Source organism: Rhipicephalus microplus, chromosome 3, assembly GCF_043290135.1.
Source record: "Rhipicephalus microplus isolate Deutch F79 chromosome 3, USDA_Rmic, whole genome shotgun sequence".
Classification (NCBI taxonomy): Eukaryota; Metazoa; Arthropoda; class Arachnida; order Ixodida; family Ixodidae; genus Rhipicephalus; species Rhipicephalus microplus.
In genome coordinates, this window is record NC_134702.1 from 50,861,020 (window position 1) to 50,877,792 (window position 16,773).

At 50.1% G+C, this 16,773-nt stretch overlaps 1 protein-coding gene across 1 annotated transcript; it reads left to right on the forward strand.

Annotated features, from left to right (window-relative positions):
- Positions 1-6,039: 6,039 nt before the first annotated feature.
- Positions 6,040-16,282, forward strand: LOC119160055 (testis-specific serine/threonine-protein kinase 1). The gene is made up of 4 exons (XM_037412800.2): positions 6,040-6,275; positions 8,978-9,197; positions 10,226-10,400; positions 15,692-16,282. Exons 1-4 carry the CDS (start codon positions 6,160-6,162, stop codon positions 16,045-16,047), a joined length of 867 nt encoding a protein of 288 aa, XP_037268697.1. The 5' UTR covers positions 6,040-6,159; the 3' UTR covers positions 16,048-16,282.
- The last annotated feature ends 491 nt before the right edge of the window (positions 16,283-16,773 follow it).

Genomic DNA, 16,773 nt, shown 5'->3' on the forward strand with positions numbered 1-16,773 from the left:
CTTTGGATAGCGATCGGCTGGCGTAACTAATAACCCTTTCAAGTCCGTCAGCCCTCTGCACAAGAACGGCGCCAAGACCTACGCTGCTTGCGTCAGTATGTATTTCTGTCTCGGCGAATTCGTCGAAATGGGCAAGTAACGGAGGCGTCTGGAGGCGATGTTTAAGCTCCTGGAAAGCGTGTTCCTGTGGCGTTTCCCACTTGAACTCCACGTCGGCCTTGGTAAGGTTAGTGAGAGGATCGGCGATGCGGGCGAAGTTTTTCACGAACCGCCTATAATAGGCGCACAGGCCCAGAAATCGGCGCACGGCTTTCTTGTCAGTGGGCGGCGGGAATTCGGCGATGGCGGCTGTTTTCCGTGGATCAGGACGAACTCCAGACTTGCTGATAACGTGCCCCAGAAACAAGAGCTCTTCGTACGCAAATCTGCACTTTTCTGGCTTCAGTGTGAGTCCGGAAGTCTTGATGGCTTGAAGTACAGCTTCAAGGCGCCGAAGATGCTCGTCGAAACTCGAGGAAAACACGACGACGTCGTCCAAGTACACAAGGCAAGTCTGCCACTTCAATCCTGCCAGTACTGTATCCATAACGCGTTGAAAAGTTGCAGGCGCTGAGCAAAGGCCGAAGGGCATCACTTTAAACTCGAAGAGGCCGTCCGGTGTTATAAACGCCGTCTTCTCTCGGTCTCTTTCGTCGACTTCGATTTGCCAATAGCCAGTCTTGAGGTCCATTGACGAAAAGTACTTGGCGTTATGGAGCCGATCAAGTGCGTCGTCTATTCGTGGGAGAGGATACACGTCCTTTCTTGTGATTTTGTTCAGGCGGCGATAATCGACGCAGAAACGTAGGGTCCCATCCTTTTTCTTCACTAACACCACGGGGGATGCCCATGGGCTCTTGGACGGCTGGATAATGTCATCCCGCAGCATTTGATCAACTTGTCTCTTGATGGCCTCACGTTCTCGCGTCGAAACCCTGTATGGACTCTGACGGAGTGGTCTGGCATTTTCTTCGGTTATGATGCGATGTTTCGTGATTGGGGTCTGCCGAATTTTCGATGACGACGAAAAGCAATCTTCGTATTGCAGGAGCAGGTCGTTCAGCTTTTCTTGCTTATCGTTCGGAAGTCTGGGATTGACGTCGAAAGCTATGGGAGGGGCTTGGTTCCTCTGAGCAGGTTCCGCAGAATCGGCGAGGGCGAAAGCACTGGTGGCTTCGACAATTTCTTCGATGTATGCGACCGTTGTTCCTTTATTCACATGTTTGTACTCATTGCTGAAATTTGTGAGCATAACCGTTGCTTTGCCTCCCCGCAACTCTGCAATTCCTCTTGCGACGCAAATATTTCGGGTGACCAACAGATGCTGACTGCCTTCAACGACGCCTTCGAAGTCAGGTGATTCAGGAGCGCCGACTGAAATAATGACGCTTGAGCGAGGCGGAATGGTGACTTGTTCTTCCAGCACATTCAAGGCATGGTGTCCAGACGGCGTGTGCGGCGGTAGTGCTTCTTTTGTGGATAACGTTATCGACTTTGTTTTTAGGTTGATGACAGCACCATGGAGGCATAAGAAGTCCATGCCAAGGATGACATCTCTCGAGCAACGCTGTAGGACTACGAAGTCTGTAGGATAAATACGGCCGTTAATGGTGACTCTCGCTGTGCAGATTCCTGCAGGCGTTACGAGATGACCTCCGGCTGTGCGGATTTCAGGGCCTTTCCAAGCTGTCCTAACTTTCTTTAACTTCGCGGCGAACGACCCACTGATGACAGAATAGTCGGCTCCAGTATCGACGAGAGCGGTCACACTGTAGCTGTCGATAAGGACGTCGATGTCGCTAGTTCGCCGTCTCGCATTACAGTTAGGGCGTGGCGTCGGGTCACGGCTGCGTCGGCTTGTTCCGCTGCTTCCATGTTGCGTCGTCAGGCCACCTTCGGTAAGTGAGCTTTCGCCGTCAGGGCGTTGCCTGGTTGGCGTTGTGTTCGGAAAGCTCCGTCGCGGCGTCGTCGTCGTCGGAGGATCTTCGGTAGTTCGTCGCACAGCAACCGCACCTCCACCGGTTGCTGCCCTTAGTTTCCCGGATACGGGCTAGGAGACCGGCCCCGCGTTGGGCCAGAGTACTGTCGGTGGTGCGGGGACGTGCGGCGGCTGGGCGACGGCGAACGGGAAGGGCTTCGTGGTGTCCACCGAGTTCCTGTCAGGTAGTCGGCGATGTCACGTGGTCGTTCTCCTGGCTGTGGGCGCGGTGCATTGACGGCGAAGCCACGCAATCCCATCTGTCGGTACTGGCAACGGCGGTATGTGTGTCCGGCCTCGCCGCAGTGGTAGCAGAGCGGGCGATGGTCAGGGGTGCGCCAGACGTCAGTCTTCCTCGGTGCACTGCGCTGGGCCGCTGGCGAACGGTATGACGTCGGTGGGGGTGGTGGCGGCGGTGGCGTCTGTCGACGGAAGTGCGATGGGGCGGCGTTTTGGCGTGGACGGGGAGGAGCGTTGTGGCGCAGTGCAGCGGCGTAGCTCATAGCTTCCGGCTCGGACAGCGGTGCGTGGGGAATTTGAAGCGATTGCCGAACTTCTTCTCGCACAATGTCGGCGATCGAATCCACTTGAGGCTGCGCCGAAGGCAACAGCTTGCGCAGCTCTTCTCGCACGATCGCTCGGATCGTTTCACGCAGGTCTCCGGAGTTACTGGCTTGAGCAGCAGCGCAGTCTGCAGTCAGGCGACGATTATACTGCCTGGTGCGCATGTCCAGGGTCTTTTCAATAGTGGTCGCTTCGGCTACAAATTCTTGGACGGTTTTCGGTGGGTTTCTTATCAGCCCCGCGAAGAGCTCCTGTTTGACCCCTCGCATGAGGAAACGAACTTTTTTCTCCTCAGGCATGTCTGGGTCAGCGTGACGGAATAGTCGGGTCATTTCTTCTGTGAAAATGGCGACATTTTCATTTGGTAGCTGAACCCGGGTCTCTAATAAAGCAGCGGCCCTCTCTTTTCGAGCGACGCTCGCGAACGTTTGCAGGAATGCGCCGCAGAAAGCATCCCACGTTCGGAGCGTGGACTCCCGATTTTCGAGCCAGGTCCTTGCGGTGTCTTCTAAATAGAAGAACACACGACGCAGCTTTTCGTCATGGTCCCAGTGGTTGAGGGCGGCCACACGGTCGTATGTCTCTAGCCAGGACTCCGGGTCTTCGAATGATGACCCATGGAAAATTGGTGGTTCCCTGGGTTGATGCATGACCATCGTGGGCTGGGACGCTGCGGTTGTCATTGTCGCTGCAGTCGCAGTCATGGCCTTGGTCTTCCGCGGCTTGTCGTGTAGAAGCCCGTACTCCGGTGGTAGCCCTTGCTGTCGGCGGCTTGTTCGCTGCTCCTGGTTGGCGTCGGTGTCTTCTCCGCGACGTGGGCTGGGTTCACGGCTTGACGGGGGCGTCCGGTACATGAACGAAGCAGCACCTCCACCAAATGTCACGGGGTCGTGACGTGGCCGAAGACAGGAGACTTCTTGTTGGGATTTAACTGTTTATTTGGGCGAACCTGTGCCCGGTAAACAGAAAGTCCAATTACAGCAGCAGTCTCGCACAGATAGCAGTCTCAGACTGATAGCGGCGAACGGAGCGTCGGCCTTCGATCAACAACTGACAAGCGGCGAAGCGCGTCGGCATTTATACCCTTGCCGTCGAATGTTCTAGCGTTATAGCTGGCGGTGGCGTAGGTTCCAGAACAATCCGTACCGTTCGCAGAGTGGGCGTGACCTTATCGAATCGATCTACTTCAGTCCGGAACCTTCTCGAAACCTGCAGGCGTGGTTTGCGCCGAGAATCGTGTGGTGTTTCGGAACGATAACAAAAACTTGTGAAATGGAACGTGGCAATATATTACCTACACCATAGCGAATAGCTACGCCATAGCCTCGGCACCAGCGCTTTGCGGGCCTTGTGCGCCGCACGCTATTTCGAATTTTCGCGGGCCGACCACCAGCGTGAATACGGCCGCTCGCGTACGACTCATGCGCAGTGGCAGCGACAGCATGGGCTTGCGGTGTGCTATTATGAAATTCCCTAACATGACGCACACACGACACGGCAGCCTTTTGTGACATTGGATATGACAGGCCCTGAGGTCGTCCTGCACTCACCATGTTGGTTACCACGTATACTGCGGAATGCTGCATGCCTGCTGCATGCACGTGTGCAGTGAATTCGAAAATCCTGGTTAATGAACCAGGGTGTTGTAAACGACTGAAGTAAACGACTTGAGTAAATGACTGAAGAGTGGTGTAAAACAATGCCAGGAACGTGCATACATACATCAACATGTTCAGCACTGCAGTTCCTCACACACCAATATGTGTTGCAGCAGCACTCCCTCGAATCTTTCGTGTCTGGGTTCGCAACATTTTTGTATAAACGCCTTACTCGCGTTTACTGATCTAGAGTATCATGCTACAGGCTTGCCGTAAGGCACATCTTTCCAGTACTTTCTAAAGAACATATTCTTTATCCACGATAGCTGTGCAAGTAGACGTCAAGCGGAAGCGGGAGAGCAAGCACTTTGCTTTAAATCTGAATGAGTGCATGGAGCACTGATAAAACAGAGCAGTATCAAGAAACTACCACGAAACCGATTAAGTTGGGATGTTTTACAAGGTGTCCAGAATAACCCTTGCCGAATAATACAGCCACAAAAAGCGCAAGCATGGACAAGGAAGAACGTTCCAAAACATTCCATTCACTGTGCTGTCACATAAGAAAGTGATAAAAATGAAGCACAACGACATTCAGTAACAGCTTTGTATTATCACCGAGCCGTTTTTATGTACTATAACTTTCCAAGTTAAGCGCAAGGCTCCGCCGTGGCAACATGACAATGAAGCATCACAGCGCCTTTTAGGGCACTTCCCTTCCTCCAAAATAAAGCCTAGAACTGACCTTTTTACCATGCAGCAGTGATGGAAGCGACTGTTTTACTTTTTGGAGCATAGTTTGGAGCTGGAAAAGTGCTGCTTTGTATGTCTTCGGAGCAGCCATGGCGTTTTAGGAGCAGATACGAAATTCACCTTGCACCAAAATTGAGTTTTGAAGCACTATCACAGCATCTCGTAAATGTTAATATTTATTATAACATACTTAACAATCCACAATCGACGTGAAATCGACGTAACAAACGACGTGAACACCTCTCTTTTGGAGCCGTTCGGAGAAATGGGAGCAGCACTTCCATCAATCAATTGCAGAGCTCAGAGAATAGTGCAAGGCGGCAAGACACAATCAGGCGTCACTTAGTGACAAGGTGCACGTGTATGAGTACAAGGAACAGTGCCAGTCTGAACACTTCGACTGTCTTCAGAATGGACAAGAATGATATTTAGGATTTTACATGCCAACTGCGATATGATTGCGAGGCCCCCCGCTGTGGTAGAGGACTCCGGAAGTCCCGACCATCTGGAATTCTTTAACGTGCACTGACATGACACAGCACACGGGCTTTTAGCATTTCGCCTCCACATACAGGGTAGCCAGCCGGTCAGAGAACTGGCTAACCTCCCTGTCCTTCCTCTTTCAATCCTCCTCCTTCTCGCCTCCACTGAAATGCGACCGCCGCGGCCAGGATAGAACACGCGGCATTCGGGTCAGCAGCCGAGGCAGACCTCAGCTGGACAAGAGTCAAATTTCTGTAAGTAACGGAACGAAAGTAAAGATGGAATAAGAGGTGTCTTGAACTGCGTGCCTACTCGATGCAACTGGTTAGTGGTGGCCCACCACTGACCAAGTGGTTTCGGTTTCAGCGCCCCCCCCCCCCTCCTTCCAGTCAACGTCTTCAACACATACCCGCGACGCCCTTTTTAACGACTCGACACTGAGGGCTGACGACCTCGAGAAGACAAGCCCGACCCGAAGCTTGGAGCGAAGGAACACCTAGCAAACCACAGCCGAAGGCTGGGCTGGAATATGCGGCCGACCAGCATCACGGCAATAGAAGAAGAAGCGGTTGGCGCGATGTAGCGCATGCACGCACGTTGCCCGTGGCTCGGGCTGAAACAATGGAACCGCCCGCAGCTGCCACCAGGATTTCCGAACACAACGTGGTGGGCTTTCGGATGGTCGGTGTCTGCGTGGCCTGCTGCCTCCCCCATCTGCGGCCACCGCAAAAGTCCTGAAGAACCATGAGCAGCGGAGCCAGGGAGCTGCCTGCGCGCAGCGTCTCCTCGGCACAGTGCCTCAGTCGAGAGGGCTACACCGTCGGAAGGACCATTGGCGAGGGCTCCTACTGCCGGGTCAAGTAAGCCTCGCCCGCGCGCCAGCCCAGCCGGGCTCGGGTCCCTCCCCGAGCCCGGCACGGGCCGGTCGGCACAGACCGACCATATATTCTCAAATATCTTCCGAATTCGATGCGCATCCCTTCGTGACAGTTCAATTAAACATTCGGCCACACTATTTTTGTTAGATTTTTCCGTTTTTTTGTGCGGACTAGATCGTTCCGACGGCGGGACCTTGTCTTTTCGTCTCCACTCCTGTGGTATCCCGGCTCCGCTTCCGCGAGGATTTCGAGACCGCAAAATCTGCAGAGCCCCCGCTATGGTCTTTTTTGCGGCACGGCACTCCGGCGTGTAGTGTTTCGTGTGTTTCTGCGAAAACTTATGTTGGATTAACGGTCGCTGTGTTTGCCCTTAAGATCGTCCCAGCTGCCCGCGAGTCCAGGCCGGGTACTTCAGCGGGGCCCTTAACACTATGGAGGTTGAGTTTAAAGCTGTTCAAGCTTGGACATGGTGAGGGCTACGATTAGTTATGTGCGACATTTCAGAGTACTTCGTAGGGCAGGCAGATGGTAAATACGAGGTTGTGTAATGTTCCAGAAACTTCCAGATGCCATTGGTCATTCGACGAGCTCTTTCATGCAGGGTAGCCAATCGGAACTTCGTCCGATTTTTCTCCCTATTATTATACGCATTTTTCTTTTACTTTCGCGATTTCTTGCACAGAAAGGTTGTCACAAATAGCATATTTGTGTATAACGAAAAAAAGTTTAAGTCACGGCAACGGCTCAAGGTATGCACGGCGTCAGCAGGCGCGTGCTTTCGATTTCTTTCTAACAGGCGCAGCTAAAGTAACGGCGGCTTTCAACTTGAAGGGACACTAAAGTCAAATAACAAATTACGTGAGAGTGAAAGCTCAATATATTACAACGTCTAAAACGACAATATTATCCACAGCAGTGCTCTATACTTTCTGAGAAAGGTAAATGGACTAGAACACACGTGCGCCGCAGTAGGACATTCTCAAAATGATCCCGATGACGTCATAGTTACAGCCTACAATTAATCACTAGTAATTGAACTAGCTGCCCTAAATAAAAAACCTTCCGTGCATCAAGAGACGTAATAAAATTATACTTGTTTGTTCATGAAAAAAAAACCGGACGTGACTATGGGTAATGGCGCGAGTGGTTCGAAAATTCAATTTTTACCTGGTTAAACTGGACATGTCGTGACATTTAGCGGGGCCCAGTTGAACCAAGCCCGTCTGCCATCTCGGAGCCAATGGCAGCAAATTGTGCAATGGCCGTTGTTGCAGCTGTGGCTCCCGCTGCTTTCGTTTTGCCGGCACTAGAGCGTCGGCAGCCGCGCAAAATCTGGGCAACGTTGTGCAAGGCAACAGTGACATAAGACGTTCTGCTTGAGGCGGGTAATTTGAAGTGCTCTAACCCGATGCGGACCACCTAAATGTGATTTTATTTCAAAATAAGTACTTCCTTGGCACAAAAGTAACACTACGAGGTTTCTGGACCGCTATTTCAGCAATCAACGTCGACTTAATAGTTGCCTTCAATGTCCCTTTGATATATTGTGGCTATACATATGAAATACTACTGATATCCGCTGGTGTGCCAAAGCATTTGAGTACATCATGATTGCGTGCGTTATTACAGTGCAGCTGTTATCAAGCGGCCGGGACACCTGCTTAATTATCAGGCGTTCTTGATTTCCAGGTGTTCTTGATTTTCAGGTCTACGAACAGGTAAAAAAATACGAGAACTTCCCCGAGGAAGCGACGTCGTCACGTAATGATGTCATCGTGCTACGTCATCATGACGTCAAAGATAACCAAATTTTGTGATGTCGTTACGACGTCACATCATGTCACTCGATGACGTCATAGATCGCCCATTCTGGCGACGTCATTTTGCCGTCAATGCGAAGCGAGCACGATGACGTCATCGACTGGCATCGTTGGTCAAAGGTGGTTTGATACCGGAGGCTGGGCAGAAAACTATGCCGTGAAGAAAAGTAGAGCGGTACGCCTTTCGTACGTGTTTCGCCGCGTCGGTCGAACACTGCGTTAGCGCAGTCGTGCATGGCAAGTATATAGTCGATTGTTCACTGTGATAACGCCGAAGGAGCAGCGCGCTCAAGAAGACCGCCGACGAGAATATAGACGAGACTGCATCCGCCGTTAGCTACTCCATTCACCTTCGCAGAGTAGAATGACTCTAATCATAGGCTAATTTTTTTCTGTCACATGCGAAGGATACGCATCGTGTAGCGTGAACATGGCAGCGCAATATCTTAGCAAATAACTTACCAACGTAGAGCACAGGCGAACGCATATGCTCTCACAAAAAGCTCGCCAAATTACACTATGTCCTCAATTGCATTTATCCCACTCCCTCTCCTTTTTTGTTCCTCCCACGGATTTTCGGGGGCCTCCCGGATCGTCGAACATTGACCATGCGATGATGTCATTTGAAGAAGCCATCACGAGATGTCCTAACGTGGTGTGATCAATATCATAACATTACTACAAACACTACTGCTGTAATCGCTTAGTCACATGACTTTCTGGTAACATTCGTGTTCTCGACGCCACCGCATAGTTTACCCATGAGACATAAAAGTACAGTGATAAACCATGACTTTTCGCGCTATGGTTTCAGGCCATCACATTTTTTTAAAGCGTGCTGCTGGCACTCTGCATTGCACGCAGAGAGATATCGAAGGGCCAGGATCGGTACGCGGTCAAAATCATCGCCAAGAACCAGACGTCGTCGGATTTCGTGAACCGGTTCCTTCCGCGCGAGCTGGACATTTTGCCGCGCATCGAGCACCCGAACATCGTCAAGGTCTTCCGCATCCTGCAGGCGCGAGAGAAGGTCTTCATCATTATGGAGCTGGCCGAACATGGCGACCTGCTGGACCACATTCGGGTGAGCACCGATAATCAGCGCCGCCTTCTGGTCCGCGACGCAGTTGCGTCGTTGGCCACTCGTTTAGTGCATATACAGACCACACAGGAACGTTTGGCCCGCGACAAAACTCGCAGTTATCCGGACAGTCCAGCGAGTTTCGTATTCTAAAGGACGTCATACAGGAAGTTCCACTCGCGGACGCATGCGAAAGCCACGTGACCCATGCAGAAAACGTCGTTTACGATGTCGTTAAGGCTTGACTACACGCACCCGCTGCAGCGCATCAGCTCGACGCTTCCTGACGCGGCGCCGCGCCCCGTTCTAATAGAGAAGAGGGCGCGTTGCTACGCAAAGCTGCGCGCCCACTCTCTCCACAGGCGCGGCACCGACGCGCTGACGTGCTGCCACGGTTGCGTGTGGTCAGGCCTTTAGCACAGCGGCACGTCTGTGCCCTCCCTGGTATTATTGTGTGCAGTACTGTTGTAAGCGTGAGACGGCACGTCCTAGGTTGCTGGCCTGCACAGTGACACTGGCATAATGGCGATAGTAACCCAACACTATAGACGAAACCTTCCGTGTCGTTCAAAATGTTACGGCGGTAATACGACGTTAAATGCGACCTTTCTGCTAAGGTGACTGCGACCGCAAGTTTTCTACTACGCTCTTCAGGATGTAGAAACGCGCCAGTTCAATAGTGCACGGCAATGTCTCGAGGTATTACTTGAATCGACGGAAACGGCCACAGATGAAGCTTGACAAGAACAGGAGACGGACACCTGAGCAAGAGTCGGCGGAACACCTTACAACATAAAAAGCCATATCGTCTGAAAGGCCGCATCTATTGTGTGTAGTAACAGTGTAGCTGGCGTAGCTATAGCTTCTGCCATAGACGTGAATGCTATTAGAGAGTAGACGTCTATTCATTATTTATAATGTTATTTAATATAATTTGAAGGCGCAACAGCAAATGCTTCTTTATGGTCGAAAGTTTTCCTATCGCTTGGAAGCTGCATGGAATAACGCAAATACTGTTTGCACGCACGCAGAACCACGGCCGCATCAGCGAGGACAGGGCGCGCCGCTATTTCGGCCAGCTGGCCAGCGCGCTCAACTACCTGCACGGCAAGAACATTGCGCACAGGGACCTCAAGTGCGAGAATGTGCTCCTCAAGGACGAGAACACGGTTAAGCTTACCGACTTCGGATTCAGCCGATTCTGCCGTGAGTGCATTACGTCCAGCACATCCTTTACGTGAACGGGTTCTTCCTGTAACCACGAAGCGTTTACTTCGTCAATGACTGTTTATTGTCTATACGCGTTTCACAAAGTCAACTGGACGGAATACTGTCTGGTCGGGGAATAACATAGACGAGGAAATACAAAACACCAAATAAGTAACAAGTGTTTTTATGAGAATTGACTGAGATTTGAACTCTAGTACGTGGCAGGTGACGTCACAACGACCGTTTAGGATATCAGAATGGCTCGAAAGAGAGCACGCGGGCAACTGTTGGTTTACGCGAAGTCGCGAAGCTCCGAGCGAACACACATCCGGCGCCTCGCTACTGCCCTTGGCCACCTTCACGCCTGCCACATTTGCGCTCCGGCTCAAGGTAATTGCAACGCGATAAATGACCTTGGGAGACGACGTAGTGCGCATTAGTTCTAATAAAAATTGACACGTTCCTGCCCTACCACGGGTACCTCGTTCAGAAAAAAAAAATTACGAAGTGGCCTTTATATGAATACATCTTTACATTTGTTCTGCTCAGTGCGCTTTCCTGCCCGCGGTTACAAAGTAATTCGCGGCAGAATTTTCGAATATCCATAGCTTTTCTGCACTGTCAGCTTTCGAGATGTGCATAGCCTTTCCAGCTTCGTAAACACTACTTTCGCAATTTGCCAGCCCTCATAACGAAACGGAATGAAAGATGGAGCGTCAGACGAATGCGCCATCGAAAGGCCATCTCTCTTGAGATTGTTGCATCGTTTTATATCGAAGAGAACTAGATTTGTTAGCGCGTACATAGTGCAAGTATGTCAAGTAGGGAAACAAAGATGTGCGTCCTCTCGGGCGAGATATGACTACCCTCATATTATTTGTTTGCGTACGGGGCAGCCATGTAAGCAGGTTCTGATCGCTAGTACGGCGAGCGATATCGGGCGGTAACTGCAGCTTGCGCCGTGGTCGCGAACAACGTTTGATATGTTCGCAATGGACTACACACTGCAGGCGTTAGCAGAAAGAGAGTGCAATCTAGCAGCGCTTGTCTACCGGCCACAACTCGTTATTTTTTTCGGCAACAGATGACGCTGAAAGCGAACGTACATGTTTCCTTTTGCTGTCGGTTGATGGTGCAGTAGGCAGCCGCCGCAGAGCGCAGGCCACGCGTTCGCGTGTTCCCTTTCATAAACGACGACAGTGTGCATAAAGGGCCCGTGAATACCCTATGTTTTCGAAGTAGAAAATGTACCGAGCAAATACGTATCCGGTCAAGAACGGACACACACAGGAAACGGTGAGGACAGGAAAGCGGCAGGATTCTTCGCCCTTTCCCCTATTCGACTGTTTCCGGCTTCTATATGGAGAGCACCAACTAACCCAACAACGTGTCATCTGAGAAAATGAGTTTTTTTTTTTTTTCGAATAGAAAACGGAGCTGTAGACATTCCAGCCAAATTTCGTGGTCGTGCGTGAACCGCTAGCGACCATTTCCCGATAACGCCGCGCAGATTGCCACAGAACACCGTTATTGGTCAATTGATGAGAAAGAAAGCAGCATAATTGGATATGTCTCGAAATCACGCAACTGCGAGAAACCTCTATTGGCATCTATCTGCTCAACCTTTGCCACGCATCCCCCAATAGGAGCGCAAGGCAACCGTCCACAGGCAGCGCGGCATCCCAATTTTGAACGGAGCGAATCACGTTATGGAAAATGGGGTTTGATGGGTGAACATCACACGCGTATTTATTTACGATCGTATTCAAAAAAATATTTCTGTGCTACGTTATCACGATTGCAGTTATAGGGATACCACGTGCAAAAACAATTGCCATATTATGGGGTTGGAAGCGGGCTTTAGTCTTTTGGGGCTGCTTTGGGAGCATGAATGACGCAATGATGCGGTTTCGGAGCAGTAAAAAGGGAGTTTTGGAGCAGCTCTGGAGCAACAAAAGGTCTGATTCGGAGCATCGAAATTCAGTTTTGGAACAGATTTCTCGGACCGCACATCACTGTTAATTAGGATTTTTGCTTTCCGGTAAACACATAACATTTCAGTGGTTTTTACTAAGCATGCGATGCTGATCAAGCGACCATACTTACACGGAATTCATATACATTAAGCCTTAGATCAAAGGTGAAAGCGCAACAACACAAAGAAGAAAAAGACAAAGCGGCGTTGTGGATACCTACTAGACCTCAAAACGAATGAAAAAAAAAATTAATGTTAAAATGTTGCAATGTTAAAAATGTGATTAAAACACCGCATCCGACATGAACAGCAACTCAAGACTAGGGACGAGCTATTATATAATAAAAGTTATTCTCAAGCTAAACTTCTAGAGCTCTATAAAAATAAATGTAAAAAAAAACTTATGTTCCAGTCATTGAAGTGCCACAGCCGACATGAGAACCACGAGGAAATTCGGATGCGCTCGCATTGCTAAGCAATAGAGCAATTTTTTTTACGATAGGAATTACAAGGACACTCGACCGGTTTTCGCCGTCGCCACCATGTTCCGCGTAAAGTATGCATAGTTGGTACCATTTCCCGCGCATTCCCGCTTGACCCGCGTGTAAAATTGCACAAGCTAGGGTGACGAGCACTGCTCAAGCATAGAGTAAACGAGACAGCCGATCTCCGTCACTCGGATGGCGCACCCGTCAGCACCCCACCGCGTGTTAGAACTGCCGTCGAATGCTCGAGCAGAGAGGAGAAACACCACCCGTCTTGAACGAGCACGAAAAGACACGGGGGAAAGGAGGGTCATTCGAGCAGCAGTCGTGAGCTTTGATTCTAATCGGGGACGTGGTTACGATTGCTGGCGCGCGCGATATCATCATCATCATCATTTATTTGACCCTTAAGGGCCCCTTAGGGGCATTACATAAGGGGGGGGGGGCATTTTTCTAAATACAAAATGAAGGGAAAAAAATAGAAAGTTGTACAAACACCCGAGCAATACTTTTGCAGGATCCGAGAACAGGCGCACAGAAAATGTACTTATACAAGTATAAAAACATGCGTGCACAGAATTTACACATACAAGAGCGCAAAATAAAGTGACGGTGGTAGAGTTTTAATGGGCTTCCAAGTTTAAGTGAGCTGTTAATAGTTGTTTGAATGCGCATGAGTCACGCTCTGAGACGATGGCTTCCGGTAAGTTATTCCATTCCTCGATGGCGACAGGAAGAAATGACTTATTGAATGCAACGGTCGTACCGAAAAGACGTTGGAGGCTTCTGGAATTAAATAGCCGGCGAGAATAGCGGGCGGGAAAAAGCAAGAGAGAACCATGCAAGTGAGGAAAATAATAGTATAATTTGTGAAATAAACAGAGTCGAGAAAGTATACGTCTGTCAGCTAGATTCTGCAAGTCTAAAGACTCCTTTATAAAAGTGATGCTTGATGAGTGAAAGTGATGCTTGATGATGAGAGATCGGCAAGCATCAGCGCACGGCTCGCAAACCGTTCTATGTGGTGCGCTCGGAATTGGAAGAAATTGTGGGATAAGAGCATTTCTCCCTGGAGCGGACGTACTTATATTCTCTCACACCAGCGATGTCGGATCCATAAGAGTTAGCTGTCAGCCTTCGTATTGTCACTGGGTCATGAAGTCGACGAAGGCAGCGGTGGCTGTTTTCATGAGTAAACTTTTTATTCGGGCTAACGTGCGCCCGGAAAAAGGAAACGGTCACTCTACAAGCAATCGTAGGTCGGCAAAACTTGCGGAGCTCACTCAGGCTCACTCGTGGTGCATCTTTTGAGCTTCGAAATCACCCAGACTCCGACTCGCGGAAATTTTCCTGAGCCGGACTCGCTCGGACTCGCACTCACGATAATTTTATTCAACCGGACTTAGACTGACACTAACGAAAATATCTTAGGCTCACGGCTCGATCCAAGTTGAGTGAGTCCGAGTTAGTCGACCCATGAGTGAGTTCGCTGACCTGTGCGAGCAATACACGGTGTAAACTGATAGCAGCGAACGTAGTGCGTCGCCGTCGATAATCTGCCACGCAATGAAGTGCGCCGGCATTTATACATGTGCCATCGAAGATTCCGGCATTACCACTAGCGGCCGCGCAAGTTCCAGAACAAACTGCAATGTACGTGTTGTGCGCGTAATCTCATCGAAAGGTTCTAAGGTTACCTAGATGGTCCCCAGTCATTCGGGCACGGTTTGCGCGAGGCAGCGTTACACGCGTATAGGTGCGGTAACAATAATAAAGAAAGAAGCACGTGCGGTATCACCATTATAACATTACAAATAGTCGCTATTGCAGTCACCACTATACGCCGGTGACTGATTTTTTTTTTTTCAATTTGTATGGCAAAAAACTCTCCACACCATTGACGAGCAACCGCCAAGCACAGCACGTACTCAGCGGTTGCTCGTCAACGGTGCAGCGAGTTTTTTGCAACAGCACTGCCGTCTTTATAGCTTGCCTAACAGATTCACTGCTAAAACACACATATAGTCGCATAATTAGGTATACACACAAGTGCCACCTTAACAAGAATCATGCATTGTTTTCACGTGGCGCAAGATTCATACATGTTCCGAAATACGTTTGATATGGGTGTCGAATTTTTATGGACCCGGTTGCGTCCTTTGTGTAGCCCTCGCGTGTTACTCGGTCGATGATGAAACTCTCGACTAAATTTGGCGTTGCATGTGCAAATTGTCGTTTAGGCGCGGCTTGGCGCAGCATGGCGCAATTGGCGCAGCACTTCCGCACCAGCATGATATAGGTGTTGCCATGGTGTTTTGTATTAAAGAACAAGAGTGATAAATTCATAATGGAATAATTGGAAGCACAAACTAATGGGACACAAGAGAAGAAACAAACAAGCGCAAACTGCGCAAACAAACTGCGCTTGTTTGTCTCTTCTCTTGTGTCCCATTGGTTTGCGCTTCCAATTATTCCATTATGAATTTGTACCAACTAGCCCGCCTGTCGACCCTACTGATAAATTCCTACCTCGTCCTGTACGTGGCAAGTTGGCAAACAGACGGCTCTATACCAGTGAAACAGGCGATAGCATAGGAACTCCAAGACTCGTAAATATACATTAGACAACTACAAGGGCTATTGAGGATACGCTTATGCAGCCGTCTGCCTCCTGTGTGGACACTCATTGATTCACAAATCTTTTGACCATACTAACGGACCAACATGCTCTAAATGCTGGGATCCACCGACACTGCTTACGATAGAAAGCGGTGTGGCCGACACCACTTTTCATGTCGAAACCAACGTTACGCTTGTCTCTTACGCAGATGACCCGAGCGGCAAGCGCGTGCTGAGCTCGACGTACTGTGGCAGCGCCGCGTACGCCTCGCCCGAGGTGCTGCAGGGCATCCCGTACAACCCGAAGATGTACGACGTCTGGTCGCTGGGCTGCATCCTGTTCATCATGGTGACAGGCACGATGCCCTTCGATGACACCAACATCAAGACACAGATCCGGCTGCAGATGCACCGCGACGTGCGCTTCCCGCCAAACTACTCGATCAGCTCGTCCTGCAAGAGCCTCATCCGCCACATGCTCGAGCCGGACATTGTGAAGCGCGCCACGCTCAAGCAGGTGCTGCGGCACCAGTGGCTCGAGGAAGGCGTCGCCATCATCTCGTGAAAATGGCTGCCGACGCGACACACCGAGCTCGCCTGCCCTTCTTCACTCGCTCGCTCTTGTTCCTCGAGTAGTCGACACGACGTGATCAGGCGACTCAAAAGTGTGTGCCACGCGTGATCAGCAACACTCAACCGCTGGCGTGCCTATGCGCCAGCGGTGCTAAATTCCCGCCAGCCATCGCAGACGCCGACAAGTACCACCCAATAAAGCCACACCACGTTAAAAAAAAACACAAGCTAGTTCTTATGGTTTCTTTGATGAATATAATAGGAATGCCAATTTTTCTAGCTCTGTGCTGCCTAAAAAAATTTCTATCGGAAAGCACTTCTAATTACTGCACAATATATGAAGAGCGTAGTTTAACGAGTGCCATTGTGACATCTGTGACACAGTGACATCTGTGTTGGTGTCATGGTTGCGTAAGGTTAAAAAAGTGAAATGTTTCACAGGGCTGTCGCTTTCCCCTAGCTCACTCCTACTGCTGCAGTAGATGATGCAGAAATGTGCGCCATGCTCGAAGAGGAACACCTGAATGCACCAAGCGCCCGCGGCACTAAAATACTGCCAGTCATCACAAATGCCAAGCACTACGCAAAAAAACGCCAGGCCTGCGCAGAAGGCGCAGCAGAATCCAGCGAAAGAATCTCCGTAAACACTTATTGGGTAAATGCTGCAAGCACACTTACTGGGTACCCACTATGCATTTAATAATTTCTAGGTAGTAGG

Excerpts from the sequence above, each read along its gene's own strand:
- LOC119160055 (XM_037412800.2), top strand. The coding sequence starts at position 6,160 with ATGAGCAGCGGAGCCAGGGAGCTGCCTGCGCGCAGCGTCTCCTCGGCA. Across the intron at positions 6,276-8,977 it reads GGCTCCTACTGCCGGGTCAA|AGAGATATCGAAGGGCCAGG; the intron begins GTAAGCCTCGCC and ends CATTGCACGCAG. Across the intron at positions 10,401-15,691 it reads CGGATTCAGCCGATTCTGCC|ATGACCCGAGCGGCAAGCGC; the intron begins GTGAGTGCATTA and ends TCTCTTACGCAG.